Genomic DNA, 17,450 nt, shown 5'->3' with positions numbered 1-17,450 from the left:
AAAAAGAAGCTAGGCCGGGCGCAGTGGCTCATGCCTGTAATCCCAGCACTTTGGGAGGCCGAGTTGGGCGGATCACCTGAGGTCAGGAGTTGGAGACCAGCCTGGCCAACGTGGCGAAACCCTGTCTCTACTAAAGATACAAAAACTAGCTGGGCGTGGTGGCACGTGCTTGTAATCCCAGCTACTCGGGAGGCTGAGGCAAGAGAATCACCTGAACCTGGCAGACGGAGGTTGTGGTGAGCCGAGATCGCGCCACTGCACTCCAGCCTGGGGGACAGAGCAAGACTCTGTCTCAAAAAGAAAAAACAAAATAAATAAATAAATAAATCAATAAAAAGAAGCTAATACAAGTTCCATATGTTCCCCTTTGGCATACAATGCAAAACAGAAAGATGAAATGAAATATCTTTTGCAAGGTTGCAAATCCAATTATTTGAGCCAAAAGAATTCACTTCACAATCCTTTCCAAAGGGCATTCATGATACTAAAATAAATATTTGAACTATTTGGGGTATAATATTTATTTACTTTTTACAAAGCCTTTAATAGTAATATAGAAACTCAGCATTTTCCATCTTTAGCAAAAATTCTTCATAGGGTTTTGTTTTATGGCATTTTTTTTTTTTTTTTTTTTTTTTTTTTTTTTTTTTTTGAGACGGAGTCTCGCTTTGTCGCCCAGGCTGGAGTGCAGTGGCCGGATCTCAGCTCACTGCAAGCTCCGCCTCCCGGGTTTACGCCATTCTCCTGCCTCAGCCTCCCGAGTAGCTGGGACTACAGGCGCCCACCACCTCGCCCGGCTAGTTTTTTGTATTTTTAGTAGAGACGGGGTTTCACCATATTAGCCAGGATGGTCTCGATCTCCTGACCTCGTGATCCGCCCGTCTCGGCCTCCCAAAGTGCTGGGATTACAGGCTTGAGCCACCGCGCCCGGCCGTTTTATGGCATTTTCATTTCCTCTCTACAATGATAGTGGATCAAGTGGATTGTTTACTTCCTCTGAAATCTTTCTCTGATATTGCGATGCCCGTATTATTCATCACTGGAGATTCGAATAAAAGAGTGGAATGTACTGAAATAGGCAAGCTTCTAGTGTGCCTATTATCCGAAATGTGGCCTATTAATCTGCTAGGAAAAACACTGTTGAAGTTTTTTTTTTTTTCCCAAAAGTAGAGAAAAAGTAAACATATGCCTTCTCTACCTTTTGGCTAATTTCATGCATGAATAACAGCTCACTGGGGCTCATGTATCTCATTTTTTCTTTATATGGAATTAATGGATTTAATATTCAGAACTGAAGGAGAGATTTTAACATTATTGGCACAATGTGCTAATTACTTGAATTATCTACCTGTTATTAGGGTGTTCCAAGAACAATTTTCTTCTTTTGAAAAATACACTAATATAATATCATCATGTATTATAAATTATACCTCATTAATGAATTTTCCTATGTCGATTTCCTATATATGGGATTTGTTTTACCTCTAACTCAAAGGTTTTAATCTGGGGTTCCAAAGATAGAATTTAGGGCTCTATGAACAAATGTGGAAAAAAGGTACACATTTATTTTCACAACCTGTGACTAAACTCAGCAGTCTCTTCTATGATTCAAGTAGGTACCAAACCATCATAATATCCACATGTGTGATTTGCTAACAATAGAGATTACATATTTTTTAATAATAGACTTGCTGCAGTTATCTTGAAATATTAGTCATATTCATCACCATGATGAAATTGTTAGACTATTACACATTGACATTTAATGTACTAATTAAAAAGCATACAACACATTTGCTTTTTAAATATTATGATTATCATATTTCAATATAGTTGTATAATCCTATGTATTTTATTTTAGGCACATAAAATGGAAGCACTATTGTTAGGAGAGTTCGCCAGACCGCCAAAAAGGATCATGGCATGAAAAATGATGGGAATCTCTTTTTTAATAACTAGCTGAAAGAATCAGAACCACCCCTCCTAAATATCTTTGGTATGTACCACAAAAAATGCTCAAAAATACCACTATTTCCTTTACTACATCTATTATCACCTCCTCCATCATTACTACTATAAGCTAACATTTACTGCACACTTCCTATGAGTTGAGTATTATGCTATGTTATTACTGCATTAATGCTCCTAAGTATCCATTAATGGAGGGGCGATTATCATCTCTTCTGCATACACATTGTTCCCCTAGCTTCCAGGCCACCACACTCCCTTAGTTGTCCTTTTACTCCACTGGCTGCCTCTAGTCAGTGTCTTTCTGTTGTCTTCTTTTCTCCCTGAAAACCTTAATACTGATTGTTCCAGTGATTAATGCAGGACCTTCTTTTACATTTACTCCCTGAATTTCATCCAGTCTAAAGCTCTAATGCAATTTATACGTTAACATCTCCCCTTTTTTTTTTTTTTTTTCCTGAGACGGAGTTTCACTCAGTCGCCCAGGCTGGGGTGCAGTGGTGTAATCTCAGCTCACTGCAACCTCTGCTTCCCGAGTCCAAGTGATTCTTCTGCTTCAGCCTCCTGAGTAGCTGGGATTACAGGCGCCTGCCACCAAGCCTGGCTAATTTTTTGTATTTTTAGTAGAGACGGAGTTTCACCATGTTGGCCAGGCTGGTCTCAAACTCCTGACTTCAAGTGATCTGTCTTCCTCCCAAAGTGCTGGGATTACAAGCGTGAGCCACCATGCCGAGTCAACAACTCTTCAAATTTATATCTTCAACCAAAACTTCTCTTTCAAACATTAGACTTCTATATTCAGGTGGCGACTCTGCACTTGCACTTGCAAGTTATCTCAAACTTAATATTTCTATGGTGGTTAATACTGAGTGTCAGCTTGATTGGATTGAAGGATACAAAGTATTGATCCTGGGTGTGTCTGTGAAGGTGTTGTCAAAGGAGATTAACATTTGAGTCAGTCAGTGGGCTGGGAAAGGCAGACCCACCCTTAACTGGGTGGCCACAATCTAACCAGCTGCCAGTGAATATAAAGCAGGCAGAAAAACATGAAAAGAAGAGCCTGGCCTAGCCTCCTAGCCTACATCTTTCTCCTGTGCTGGACGCTTCCTGCCCTTGAACACTGGACTCCAAGTTCTTCAGTTTTGAGATTCGGATTGGCTCTCCTTTCTCCTCAAGCTTGCAGACAGCCTATTGTGGGACCTTGTGATTGTGGAATTTAAGATGTAATAAACTCCCATATACCTATATATATAATATCTAATATATATATCGTATTATAATATATAATATATATCCTATTAGTTTTGTCTCTCTAGAGATCTCTGAGTAATACAATTTCCAAAACTGAAGTCTTGATATTCCCCCAACTCTGACCTGGAATCCTCTTTCAGTTGATGGCAGCTCCATCCTTTCAAGTGCTTGGGCCAAAAACCTGGAGTTAGCTTCAATTCTTTTGTTTGTTCGTTTGTTTTTTGAGATGGAGTTTCACTCTTGTTGCCCAGGCTGGAGTGCAATGGTGCAATCTTGGCTCACTGCAACCTCTGCCTCCTGGTTTCAAGCAATTCCCCTATCTCAGCCTCCCAAGTAGCTGGGATTACAGGCATGCGCCACCATGCCCGGCTAATTTTGTATTTATAGTAGAGACAGGGTTTCTCCATGTTGGTCAGGCTGGTCTCGAACTCCCGATCACAGGCGATCCGCCTGACTCGGCCTCCCAAAATGCTGGCATTACAGCCTCAACTCCTTTTTTCATTTCCATTCCCTATCAACTTATTAGCAAATCCTCTTGCTCCTATTTTCAACATACTTCCAGAATCTGATGGCTTCTCTCTGCCTTCAGTGCCACTACTCTGGACTGAACTATTACCATCTCTTGCCTGGATTCCTGGCTACCATGATTGATACGCCTGTCTCTGTCCTTGCCTCAGTGCAGCCTGTTTTCTACATAAAAGTCAAAATGAAAGTGTTAAATCTAAGTCAGATGCTGTCAGTCTTCTGCCCCAGAGCCTGCAATGCCTGCTCATTTTACTGAGTAAAAGCCAAAGTCCTTCCAACGGCATACGAAGCCCTGTATGACTTGACATCTCCTTCTACTCTTGTCTTCCTCCGCTTTAGTCACAACGGCCCCTCTGCTACACTTTGAACATCCCAGTTGTGCTCCTACCCCAGGGCCTTTACACCAGCTGTTCTTGCTACTGGGCACACTCTTCCCACAGGCTACCTCCCTCATGTACTTCAAGTATTTGCTCCAATGCCACTATTTCAGTGGAGCCTACTCACCTCCCAGGAACCTTATCCCCACACTGGTACTGCTTATCTCCCTTACTTGGCTTTGTTTCCCTTCCTTATCACCTGCTAACATAAGGTGCAGTCCTTTTACTTATATCTTTATTGTTTATTGTCTTTTTCTCCCACTAGAATATGAGCTCCATGAAGGCACATATTTTTTTGTCTGTTTCATATACTGTCATATATGTATCACTATCTGTAATATGAACACATGAAGTTTCAGTGACTTACACAAATTCCCACAAGTTGGAAGTCAAGATTCGACCTCAAGGAGGCCGAACATGGTGACTCATGCCTGTAGTCCCAGCACTTTGGCAGGCTGAGGCAGGCAGATGACTTAAGGTCAGGAGTTCGAGACCAGCCTGGCCAAAATGGCGAAACCCTGTGTCTATTAAAAATACAAAAATTAGCTAGGCCTACTGGTGCATGCCTGTAATCCCAGCTACTCGGGAGGCTGAGGCAGAAGAATCACTTGAACCTGAGAAGCAGAGATTGCAGTGAACCAAGATGGAGCCATTGCACTCCAGCCTGGGTGACAGAGTGAGACTCTGTCTCAAAAAAAAAAAAAAAAAAAAAAAAAAAAAGATTTGACCTCAAGGAGTGTAATTTCAGAGCTCTCCACTGTAGTTACAGTGCAATCCCACATCTCTTCTTATCCTTTTAAGATTTATTCAAATGCCAACTTTCAAGAAGCTAATTTTGACTTTCAGAATTAGTCTTTATTCTCTACTTTCATGGCATCCTGTTTTTAATTCCCCTTATGCTACATGTCAGCTTATGCCTTTAAATATATCTATCTATTCTATTCATATATCCAGCTAAGTACGTAAGTTCCTCGTGGACAGCTTTGATGTCTGATTTTTCTCTGGATATGCCATGTCAGGCACTGATTAGATCACTATTGGATGGATGAATTTATTTATGAATATGTCAGTGAAAGACCTCTGAGACAGGAGAAAAATGTTAATTTATAATTCAGCAGTTTAACATTGGGCAAATATAAATGTTAATCAAATTTCCCAAACCAAGTAGTATTCAAATAAGCAACAGTTTTTAAGGGAATTGATCGATTGTTCTGATAATACAGGGGGCCACAGAAACTGCTTGAGAATGTGCTCTGATGAGCAATGCATCAGTGGTCAAAGGAACAGGGAAGCACTGAAATCATAAATCAAAGGCATTTCTAATTGCAAGAAAAACTAAGCTGGCTGCAACTCTGAGTAACAGGAATAAAACTAATAGAGACTGCTAATGGACCTAATCATAAACCATACAAATATTTTCCAATAAAACAGCTTAAAATTATGGAGAGGATTTTCCTCCCCATTCTTTCTTGTCATCTCCATTTTTATTAACTTTTTTCATTAATTATACCGAACAGACATAGATATTTCTTTTACTCCAAATGTGTTCTGAAAGTACCTAAATGGAATGGATCCCCATATATGGGCTACTTCAAATGCCAAGATTGATAGCAAGAGGTCTGACTTTGTGTAAACAAGCAATCGTTTGCTTTCTCATTTCAATGGTAATATTTTACAATATAATGTTTCAAAGTCTATTTAGAAAACACACAAAATAGAAACAGACACTGAAAACTAAAATCAAATATACTGCTATACACCTTAGGTCTGCAAAAACAATATATACATGGCAGATAAAGATATTTTAAAGATTGTGGATAAAAGGTTAGTAAAACTTAACTTACCTAGCCATCTGCAGATGCTTTTTCCTAAGAATAATGAGGGTAACAAGCAACAGTCCAATTAAAAGTGTGCTAAGGATGGCCAGCACGGAGATCACTACCACATTGGGATTCATCTCTGTAACTAAAGAGATAAGTCATGCATTTTCATCATAGGTTCTGTTATAGGGAACCAAACAGAACCATTCATTGTTTTTCATTTAGTCTTAAGAGCAGTGAACTTACGATACCAATAATAGTAACAATCATGTTCCCGAAGCCAACAATGACCTCTTCCTGGTCAACTGTAACTTAGCAAACTAGACTGATAAGTGGTATTCAGGTGTCTGAAAGAATTGAGTCCATTTCAAAGGCCTACAGGATATTCTTACACAGGAAAACTGAAGAATGAAGAATACCTGTGCCACAGTTCAAATTCATTTGAAAGCTAAAAATATAGAAGTCATTATCATGTATTATCATTTTCTAACATTTTTGCAAGCTTAGAGGATGGCAGCCTCTTATTTTGTGCCCATGATTTTGAAGTCAGAAAGCACAATTGTATACTTTGCTTACCACTAATAATGTATATGAAAAAGACATTAGCAAACTACCATCTGCTGAAGCACTTAACACATTACTAGAAGCAGGCATTCTGATGATCCATGGCCATATGTTTAGAGGTTTTCCATCTGCACAACTCAAGAGATTAAACCTATTAATGGGTTGTAGAGCCCTGAAGAACAGGGGTCATGTCCTTTTCATGTACTCTCTATAAAGACTTGTCTCCTATGGCACTTACACATTGTCTACTTCTTCATACTACACGGAAGAACAGGATATCAAAGGCAGGAACATAAGTTAAGTATTCTTATAAAACTCTTCAAAATGGGCCTGAGGACTCATAGGATCTTTTGCATTGATCATAAAATCACAGAATGAGCGGGTGCATCTGATCCCTAAGGTTTTGGGTACTTATTACTTCCCATTTGGGCCAGCTTGGCTCCAGTTTATGAGTAGAGTGCTTAAACAGAAAGAATAATAGACTCATGGTCAGAAGAGTTTGTTCACTTGAGTACTGCTATTTGGAGAGAAGGCATTTCATCTGTTTTCTGTGGGCCTCATTTTCCTCATCTGTAAATAAGTTTAATAATATCACGTGTTGTGCTATGTTGTCATGGAGCTGACAAGGAATGATGGGCATTAAGGTACAGTTGACCCTTGAACAAAATGAGTTTGAACTGTGCAGGTTCACATATATATGGATTATCTTTCCTCCCTGCCACCCTTGAGACAGTAAGACCAAACTCTCCTCTTCCTCCTCCTCCTCAGCCTACTCATTGTGAAGATCATGAGGAAGATCTTTATGAAGATCTCCTTCCACTTAATGAATAGTTCATGTATTTTCTCTTCCTTATGATTTTCTTAATAACATTTTCTTTTCTCTAGCTTACTTTATTGTAAGAATACAATATATAATAAGTGTAAAATACCAAAATTTGTAATCAACTGTCTATATTATTGGTAAGACTTCGGGTCAACAGTAGTCTACGAATAGTTAAGTTTTGGGAGAGTCAACAATTATACATGGATTTTCAACTATGCAGGGGTTGGCACTTCTAACTCTCTCATTATTCATGACCAACTGTATACTTTAGAAAGCGTACAAGGATGTAGGAATGAGAGACCATTAAAATACTTTGCAGGTATATTTTTTGTCCTCTTTTCTGAAAAAACAAAAATTAAAAACAGAAAAAGAAAAAGAAAAAAGAAAATAGTCCACTCCAGTCATCACTGAATATAGCAGCTAAGTATATGACTAATATTATAGAAATGGAACTAAACCAGTAAAACTATGAGTGGCTTTATTACAAGAGGCTTCATAGAGGGTCTCAGGTTGCAGAATCAGACTCTAACAAACTAGGAGTAACACATGTAATACAACTAAGAAAAGAATAAGGAAATAAACAGCATCATTCCAGACCTTTCGTTAATCTCTAATTTTCCCACTTATACTTTTGGTTGGATTGGAAACTTTCTTGCTTTGACCCAGTTATAATTATGTCATTCTCTGATCAGTGACAGATGAAGACCAAGGCTAAATAGATGAAATTGGATTGATAGGAGTACTGTGCCTATTCCTGAAGAAGATGAGATGAGTTAGCAGCTAGCATCTAGACAGCACATACTAAGGATTTAAGTATTTTATTTCTAAGCTTCAAAACAACTCAGAAAGTTACATATTATTATTCCAATTTTATGGATGAAAAAAAAGTTCAGAGGCACCAAATGTCTTTCTCTAACGCCATAGGTAGTAAGTGCACTTTGGCATTGAAATTAAGGACTCTGACCCCGAAGCTTGGGATTTCTTGGTGGAATATTGGCACAAATACATATATATATTCAAAAAGAAAAAGTGAGAAAAATATGGAAAAAAATATGGAAAGAACTTCCAAAGACCAGATTCCACTAATGTGTATAATTACCCATTGTTGAGACGGCTATGAACGTAGGGACACTGGGGCTGTCATGGCTAAAGCTGGTGACACTACAATTATAGGCAGTGGCAGGAAGAAGGCTGGAGATGGTCACGACATGGGAAGAAACAGCAACCGGTTCCTGGGGTTTCAGAAAATAAGATAAATTTTGGGTTATCTTCATCTATATTTTTAAAAAACATATTTCATAGTTGAGTTGGTAATAGACTGACAGAGTAAAAAATTTACGAGATGACAAAGAATAGCATTGAAAAATGTTTCCTTTTTTCCCCATTCCTGATCTGACCAATTCCCTTCCATGGAAGCAGCCATTGTCGGGCATTATTTTTCTTCCCATATGCATTTTATGGATGTACAAACATATGACACAGTTAAAAAACTTAAGTGATGGCTTAGCTTGCACAATGTTCTGCTTATTTTTTTATCTTAGTTATCAATATATTTTGGTGCTTTTTCCATATCAGTGCAGATTAAGCTGTTTTATTCTTTTTAAGGGCTGGATAGAAATCAGTTGAAAGGACATAACAGTACTTTATTTAATGAGCCCCCATTGATGAACGCATAAATGGTGTGTGATTTTTTGCTATTGCAAACAATCCTACAATGAACATCATTTCACAAATTTGGGAAGACACACACATATACATATAGACACACACGCACACACATATATATACATATACACACAATGTGTGCATGTAATTTGTATGTATGTGTGAACGTACACACATACACATATATTCTTTGCTAGTGTCATATTCTTTGAAGTGCTGAGTCAAAAAGTGTACATTTAAAATCTTGATTGCTGAATCAAAAAGTACACATTTAAAATTTTGAAAGCTATTGAAAAATGGTTCTCTATAGGCATTTTTCAAGTTACTCAACTATGGCATCAATGTGTGACAATGCCTGCCTCCCTACATTCTTTCCAACACCATACATTCGCAAACTCTGAGCTTTTCCATTATTACTAGTGAAAATTGTATTTTGTAGTTTTATTTTGCATTTTTTTAACCATAAGTAAGGTTGCTCAATTTTTCATCTGTTCAAGAGACTTCTGTATTTATTTTCCTATGAAATATTTGTTTTGGGTTGTTGATCTTTACCTTTTTGACTTGTAGCAATTCTTTATATATTAAGGACACTACCCCTTTGTCTGCATTCTTAGCTTTTATATAACATCCACTAAAACATGGCAACTATCCGCACTAAGAAACATTTAGTATTAACCTATTCTTGAGTCAAGAAAGTTGCTAACTTGGTGGACCCATGACCAGACCAGTGACAAGTACTACTGTACAATAGCAAAAGATGAACCAGCATCTTTTTCAAAATAAGATTTTGAAACACCCTTGCATAAAGAGATGACAGCCATCAGCATTTTCTTCCACTTCCTTCCCTTTCACTATTCTATAAAAGAATTATTCTAAGGAAAGACTTTTGCTAACAGGACTCGGTTGTAGTAAGTAGCTAACTAACCATTGTTTTCTTAAAGGAAGGCATCACTGTAGTTATAGAGAAGAAAATCCATTATTGGCAGAGCAGTTATTCTCCAAATGGATTCTTAGAATAGGGAAAATTCAGCTGTTCAGTACAAATCAACAAGAGATACATTCATAGAAGGGAATCTCAAAAGGAGAAAGGAATCAAAGCAAATTATCTTAGCATTCAATATGAAAAGATTTGCACTCCCAGCAATCCTTTTTTCTTCTCAATCTCATGAACTTCATTATTTAAAAAAGATCAATTACTTATGTTCACAGTATTAGTCTACACACTGTATTATGTAAAGTCCCTAACAAATCTGTCCTTTTCCTTCCACCTCTGGCTGCGAAATATTTTTTCCTTGTGGCATTGCCACTCCTAGAACTGCAGGTTCATCTCTTTCCTTGCATTCATTCTGACCTGGTGAACAGCTCTGTTTATCATATCTGCCATTTGTAATTCTAGAACTTTAGCAACAGCCTTCTCTCTGTCTTCATTTTGCAGCAAGACTGTCCCGCTTACAAACTAGATATGCATGTTTCTTTTAAATTCTCTTGATAATATGAACCTCTCTTGTGGTACTTATATTTTACTTTACTTTTTTTCTATACTTATGCAATGTCCACACCATATAAAAATGTTTTGAAGGCAAATATTGATTCTATCATGTGTGTTCTATACAGTGCCTTTTATATGTTTGGAAATTGGTTCATATTTGTTAAATTATATTTTATATGGTAGGGTCTTCCTTCCCTTGATCAATTCAATGGCCTATGACCTTTATTCCTTTGTCTGACCTGGAGTGGCTTATGAATTAGGAACAGGCGATACAGACAAAGATAAACGTTCTCAACAACTTGTGGGCTTGGTCTAAGCATCCTGTTAGTTTCTATCCCTGAAACACAAAAGAGCAAATAAACAGTTTTCCTTTGATATAGCTCAAAGAAATAGAAGATTCTTATTTTGCCCAGATAATTAGCCTTAATTAAAATTAACTGAGAAAAGGTAGATCAAAAGGTACAGTACCTGAAGTTTGGTTTTCTGACTGGAGCCAACTTGTTGACAGAAAACTTCAAAGAAATCAGCTACTCCCTCTTCCACCCACAGCAAAGTCACTGAAGTCTGGGTTTTGTTCACTGCGAAGAGTGATTTTGGTGGAGCTGGTTCTGAGCAAAAAAAAAAAAGTTTCTAAAAAATTTAATTTAATTTACTAAGTGTATTCTTTCTTCTTTCACTAATAAGCAGGTGAAGCATCCCCCAAATTCAAATATAGGTAGGTAAGAGCACCATAAAGACTTCGTATTGCTTTTGAAATACGTCCTTTCATAAAGATAGCTATCTAACTTGGAAGGCAGAATATTTTGCCTTTTCCCCCTTCCATTGTTTTACTTCTCTTTTCGAAACACTTCTGTTTTCTACTTCAGTTTCATCACAGACATAATCTATTAATAGTTTCTGTGTCATTTATACTGGAATTAGCATTGCCCTGAATACACAGAACTTTCTGGATGAGAAACAAAAATCTGCACTTGAGAAAGGTGGAGAAAAATGAAATTTGGTGTGTTTCCTTCTAATGATGAGATGCAGTTTGGTATTTAGCCAACAACCTGTCTTCCTTTCTCTGGAAACTATTTGGAACAATTCAGACAGAAAAAATGGCTGCTTGAAAATGTAGTCAAAATTAAAAAAGATAAAGCTAAACAGATAGTATGATTTTTTTTTTTTTTTGAGGTGGGGTCTCACTCTGTCACCCAGGCTGGAGTGCAGTATTGCGAACACAGCTCACTGAAGCCTCATCTTCCCTGGCTCAAGTGATCCTCCTGCCTCAACTTCCCAAGTAACTGGGAATACCTGGCTTATTTTTGTATTATTTTATGGAGACAGAGTTTTGCCATGTTGCTCAGGCTGGTCTCAAACTCCTGGGCTTCAGCAATCCACCCGCTTTGGCCTCCCAAAGTACTGGGATTACAGGTGTGAGTCATCGTGCCCGGCTGATAATATAATTTTTTAAGAAAATAATTGATAGAAGAGGATTGGACGATTAATAAAATGTTAGAGATAAATTTTTATCTTAGACATTTTATCTTAATAATAAATAAATCCATTTGTCCAGGAAGCTGTGTTGTCTGTCTTCTTCATACTTATTTCTAGTAATTGAGTCACTGGCATTGTTCTCTTGAGACCAAAAACCCTGCCTGTTCCTCAGTTCTAATAGTCATCTTCTGTCTCATTCTCCATTCCCGAATGTCTCCTGGTCTTCTGCCTGTGACGCTGTCTTTTGAATGTTGTCTTTCCCTCCAAGTTCCCCAGTATGCAGAGTGCTGTGCCTGAACTCAAGGTCTTGAGCTGGGGTCCCTATTACCTGCTCTCAGACCCCCTGACATTGCTTATTTGAACATACTGTATCTTGCTGCTAGGTTCACATAACAGCATCCTCCATCCACCTGTATGTGCCTGTCAGACAACTACCCACTGTTGTAGGTTTCTTCCTGCTTGTTACTTGGATTTTTTCATTTTCTGTCCCACTCTCCTAAGTCTGTTCTCCAGCTCCTATGCTTTAGAGGTGCTTGAAAGAGTCCTGTCGGCCATTTCACTGCTTTGACAGGTACACATCTTTGTGTGGGAAGAATTGAACCTTGTTTCTAGAATATCATCATTATGGCTCTGCCCAGGACCAAGAAGTATGTCAAAATCATTCTTGACATGATTTATCATAGATCACCTAAACTTATATCCAACTAAAAAGAAGCATGTTTCTTTTCTGCAGCAACTTGACAAGGTTAGACAGAAGAGTTGAAGGAGGGAAGAGATGAGTTCGTCTTAGGCAAGCAAAATCCACAATAGATGTCAGGACCGCTTTTTCACTTGTCATGAGTTGTCCAGTCCTCCCCACATTGTATTGTCCCGCTTCTGCTCTGATGAAGACTGCCAGTGAAACACAGAGGTCAATTTCCACTTCTCACTTCCTTTATAACTGCCATTGCTAATAAGAGTATGTCCTTCAGGGATTCTGACTCATGTGGAACTTGGATCTATGGAATCAAGTGTGAAGTTGTTGGGGGAATAGATGAATGGTTAGTTAGGCTGAGCCTGGGCTTTTCATTTTTAAAAATGCACACTACAGAATTGTTCCTCAGACACAATTCTGAGGTTCTTCCCTTATTTCTCAGTCCCAGAGAGCACATCTTGTTACCTTTTCCTTTAATCTTTTTTTTTTTTCTTGAGACGGAGTCTTGCTCTGTCACCAGGCTGGAGTGCCGTGGTGCAATCTCAGCTCACTGCAACCTCCGCCTCCCGGGTTCAAAAAATTCTGCCACAGCCTCCTGAGTAGCTGGGACTACAGGCGTGTGCCACCATACCCAGCTAATTTTTTTTTGTATTTTTAGTAGAGACGGGGTTTCACCATGTTGGCCAGGATGGTCTCGATCTCCTGACCTTGTGATCTGCCTGCCTTGGCCTCCCAAAGTGCTGGGAGCTAGGATTACAGGCATGAGCCACCACGCCCGGCCTCCTTTGATATGTTTTTAAATTATATTGCATGTCCAGACTTTTGTCATCACACTCATTGATCATCACAAACGTGCTGTACCTCTTTTTCCCTGGCTCTAATCAGTCCTTTCTTCATTTTGTCAATAATGGATGAAAATCACCTTCAAATGCCATTTTGCCATGTTAAATCCTGTCTGTGCATTGTCTGTGGTATCAGATCCAAACATACTATGTCTTTAAGATCCTGCTTAAATTGACTGCATGCTATCCATCCAGCTTCACCACCATTCCTAACACACAGATGTGCTGCCTCCTGGGAAAGCTGGTCTTCTCACTGACCTTCAGAGGGGCAGTGCTCTGTGTCAGCCCACGTTTACGTTCAATCACTATGCTCTTTATTCTGCTCATTCGAAGATTAAGAAAAAGCCTTGCCACCTCCTTGAAGTCTCATTTGGTGACTCTTTCTCTTGAAGATTTATCCCTTCTCTGACATTCTACTGCCTTTAATTATTTCCTATGTAATCTATGCGAGTGAAAGCCTGACTCTAGTAGATCCTATTAGACTCTTTAAGAACAGGGGTTATATGTTATAAATGACTTTGTCTTCATTTGAAGTAGCCACCTATAGGTACTCAATAAATCTTATTTATCGGCTGATTTAAAACATGAGTCAAGATTCATCAACCAAAAGAGGAGGATTCAAGCCCCAGGCAAGACCAGACACGCTGGGGTTGTATCTTAATGTTTTCTTCTGTTTTTATGGTGATCATGTAGATAAAATTATCGAATTTCAGGGACAGAGTCAAGAACTATCATGAATTATTGCAAGAGCTCCCAGTGGTCCAAGGAATACGACATGAATACTGCAGTGAGGGTTTCCTTTGTTCTGTCTGAGAATGTGGCTGTAGGTGACGCAATCCTCAGGAAAATCTCCTAAAGGTCTGGGACATTTAACAGCCACATAACAAATTTTTCTTTTTGGGTGGACTATGAGGGCAATGGATTATTTCAAGGTCCCTGCACCTATTATCACTGTGCTCTTTTTCTGAAAGATGTTTACATGTCAGCTCTGTAGGTCAATGAATAACATACACGAATCACCTGCTTGAGGACTGTTCAGGTTCTTCATGATAGGTGTGCTTCCCTAAATTAATCAGGCAAAAATTTAACTCTGGTATCCCAAAGGAAACAAAGAAAGTTATTACAATTTATTGTTATTATAATTATGAACTTATTACTATGACAAGATTTCACAAGTGAAAGTATAATTGAATTGGGAGTGCTTTTAATTAGATTTTCCTATTCAAGACAACAACTGTCCCAGGAAATGTTTTAAAATGTAAGAATTGGAATGTGAATCGTCCAACACAGCCACTAGCCACATGTAGTTGTTGTGTACTTGAAATGTGGCTAGTCTAAATTGATAGGTGCTGCAAATAAATGTAAAATACAGACAGAATTTCGAAGACCTAGTATGAAAAAAGAATAAAATATCCCATTAATAATTACTCATATTGATTACATGTTGGAACAATATGACGTTGAATATATTTGGTTACATAAAGTACATTGAATTCAATGTTACCTGTTTCTTTTTACTAATTTTTAATGTGGCTACTAGAAAATTGAAAATTATACATGTGGCTCTTACTATGTTTCAAATGAACAGGACTGAGTTAGAGCATTTCTTCTTATTGCCTAGAGTAGAAGTCTGGAAATTCCTGGCAAAAACTGGCTGGAGCGATCCCACATTTCATGAGAAGTCAAGGCCAGCTCAGTGCCACAGCCTAGGATGGTTTAGATCAAGCTTGTCCAACCCATGGCCCGTAGGCCGCATGCCGCCCAGAATGTCTTTGGATGCAGCCCAACACAAATTCATAAACTTTCTCAAAACATTGTGAGATATTTTGCAATTTTTTTTTGATTCATCAGTGTTAGTATATTTTATGTGTGGCCCAAGACAATTCTTCTTTTTCCAGTGTGGCACATGGAAGCCGAAAGCCAAAAGGCTGGTTTACATGACTCATGTTCTCCATCCTCAGAGGCACAAAATTAAAGTGGATAGTGGCTAAATATTATTTAGGCAATTGCATATGATAGGGAATACAATGACATCAAAAGCATTTTGATTGCTTTCTATCTTTGTTATGGGATGAATTATATCCCCTCCCTCTAAATTCATATACTGAAACCCTAACCCTCAGTACCTCAGAATGTGACTGAATTTCATTATTATTATTATTATTTTGAGGCGGAGTCTTGCTCTGTCGCCCAGGCTGGAGTGCAGTGGCATGATCTTGGCTCACTGCAACCTCCACCTCCCAGATTCAAGCGATCTTCCCACCTCAGCCTCCTGAGTAGCTGGGACTACAGGGGCCTGCCACCATGCTGGGCTAATTTTTGTATTTTTAGTAGAGACATGGTTTCACCATGTTGGCCACGCTAGTCTCGAACTCCTGACCTCAAGTGATCCACCCACCTGGGCCTCCCAAAGTGTTGGGATTACAGACATGAGCCACCACATCCGGGGTGAATAGGGCTTTTAAAGAGGTGATTAATTTAAATGAAACTGTTAGCATATGTCCTAATCTAATCAGACCAGTGTCCTTATAAGAGGAGGAAATATAGACAGTAAAGAGATGTATGTGCACAAAGAAAAGACCGAGTGAGGACACAGTTACAAAGTGATCATCTCCAAGCCTCAGGAGAAGCCTACTCTGCTCACAGGTGGACCCTGAACTTCCGGACTCCAGATCTGTGAGAAAACAAATTTCTGTTGTTTAAGCCACACAGTCTGTGGTATTTTGCTATGGCAGCCCTAGCAAACTAATACAGTCTCTCACTCTTCAAAATACCAAATATGTCCCTTTCTGCACATGAGGGTTTAAACCCTATAAAATATCAAATATAGTCTATCTTCTAAAGCAGAAGGATAGGAAAACCCCAATAATGTTGTGAAGAGTAAATGAAATTTAAGACAACATATACACAAACACTTTATATAATGTAAAGTCATGTAGTTATTAGTTATAGAACATCTCCTATTGCTTTTTATCTCTCTAAATGACATTTTCAATCTTAATATTTTCAATATTCTCATGCTCCAAAATGTCAAATTTCCTTTTGTTTGAAATAATTTCACAGTCCATGATATTTGGTGTGAGTACCTATGTATATGGGTAAAGGGGACTGACATACCATTTTCATAAAATGAGGTATAGATATGGGGTTGTTTGCTTTTAAATATCCTCTAAAAGCTTTCTAACATTGCTGATGTTCCACTCAACTAGCTGGCCCTCCCTATTTTTTCTTCTCTCTCATTCCATACCTGTCTGGGTTTGGACTGGGAATCCAATCTAATTTTAGAAGAAAATCAAGTACCATGCATAGAATATGGGCAGACTGGAAGGCTGAAGGCCATCTCTACCATTTAATTTAGATTGGATTATGAGAGGCTCAAGCTGTTGCCTAGGCTCTCTGGGGAGTGAAAGTGACCTTCCTGAAGTACGAGCTAGTGTCTGATTTTTATTCTGTGCTCTGGCAGCAAATCTCTTCCTTTTCTCGGGAATTCCAAAGGGAATAGTCAGATGTAATATTTAGCCTAGGAGCAGAATGTACTGTGTTTATTGTCTAAAACCCATCTTTCTCTGATAGCTATTACATTGTTTCTTCTTTTAATGTGACTCATTAATTTAGCTGCCTAGGGGAATAATGTTTATGAGAACAAGATTATATCCATAAGGACCAGCGTGGTGAGTCATTTTACAAATGTGTGACATTGGTAATAAGGAAAATTAAGTAGAAAAGCATTATTAAAATTATCTTAATCCATGACCCACATAACAAAATTTATTTTCAATCTTTAGCCTCACTGATCACAATTTTCTAGGATGCTCTTCATATGCAAAGCATAATTGTTAACATCTACATTGTAATAAGTCTTTTAAATTTATTTTTATTTTCCTCAACTCAAGCAACTCTATATTAAGCAGTATAAGTCATATAGCATATTCGACTTGACCAAAGGAAGCATCTGC

At 38.3% G+C, this 17,450-nt stretch overlaps 2 protein-coding genes across 3 annotated transcripts in view; one reads left to right on the top strand and one right to left on the bottom strand.

The window, feature by feature from the left end:
* The window catches only part of MGP (matrix Gla protein), an 836,939-nt gene that overhangs the window by 147,799 nt on the left and 671,690 nt on the right, over window positions 1-17,450 (top strand). The gene's annotated exons all lie outside the window — the stretch shown is intronic.
* PTPRO (protein tyrosine phosphatase receptor type O) overlaps window positions 1-17,450 on the bottom strand; it is a 272,722-nt gene that overhangs the window by 41,958 nt on the left and 213,314 nt on the right. For both annotated transcript variants that reach the window (XM_050749472.1, XM_050749473.1), the window contains exons 13-15: window positions 10,951-11,090; window positions 8,428-8,560; window positions 5,966-6,086 (exon numbers count right to left, since the gene is read on the bottom strand). In XM_050749472.1, coding sequence (XP_050605429.1) covers window positions 5,966-6,086; window positions 8,428-8,560; window positions 10,951-11,090 — 394 coding nt within the window. The remainder of the gene's footprint in view (window positions 1-5,965; window positions 6,087-8,427; window positions 8,561-10,950; window positions 11,091-17,450) is intronic.

The sequence above is a fragment of the Macaca thibetana genome, chromosome 11 (assembly GCF_024542745.1).
Source record: "Macaca thibetana thibetana isolate TM-01 chromosome 11, ASM2454274v1, whole genome shotgun sequence".
NCBI classification, from domain to species: domain Eukaryota; kingdom Metazoa; phylum Chordata; class Mammalia; order Primates; family Cercopithecidae; genus Macaca; species Macaca thibetana.
Note: the sequence above shows the minus strand (reverse complement) of the source record. Positions and strands in the feature narration are given on the sequence as shown.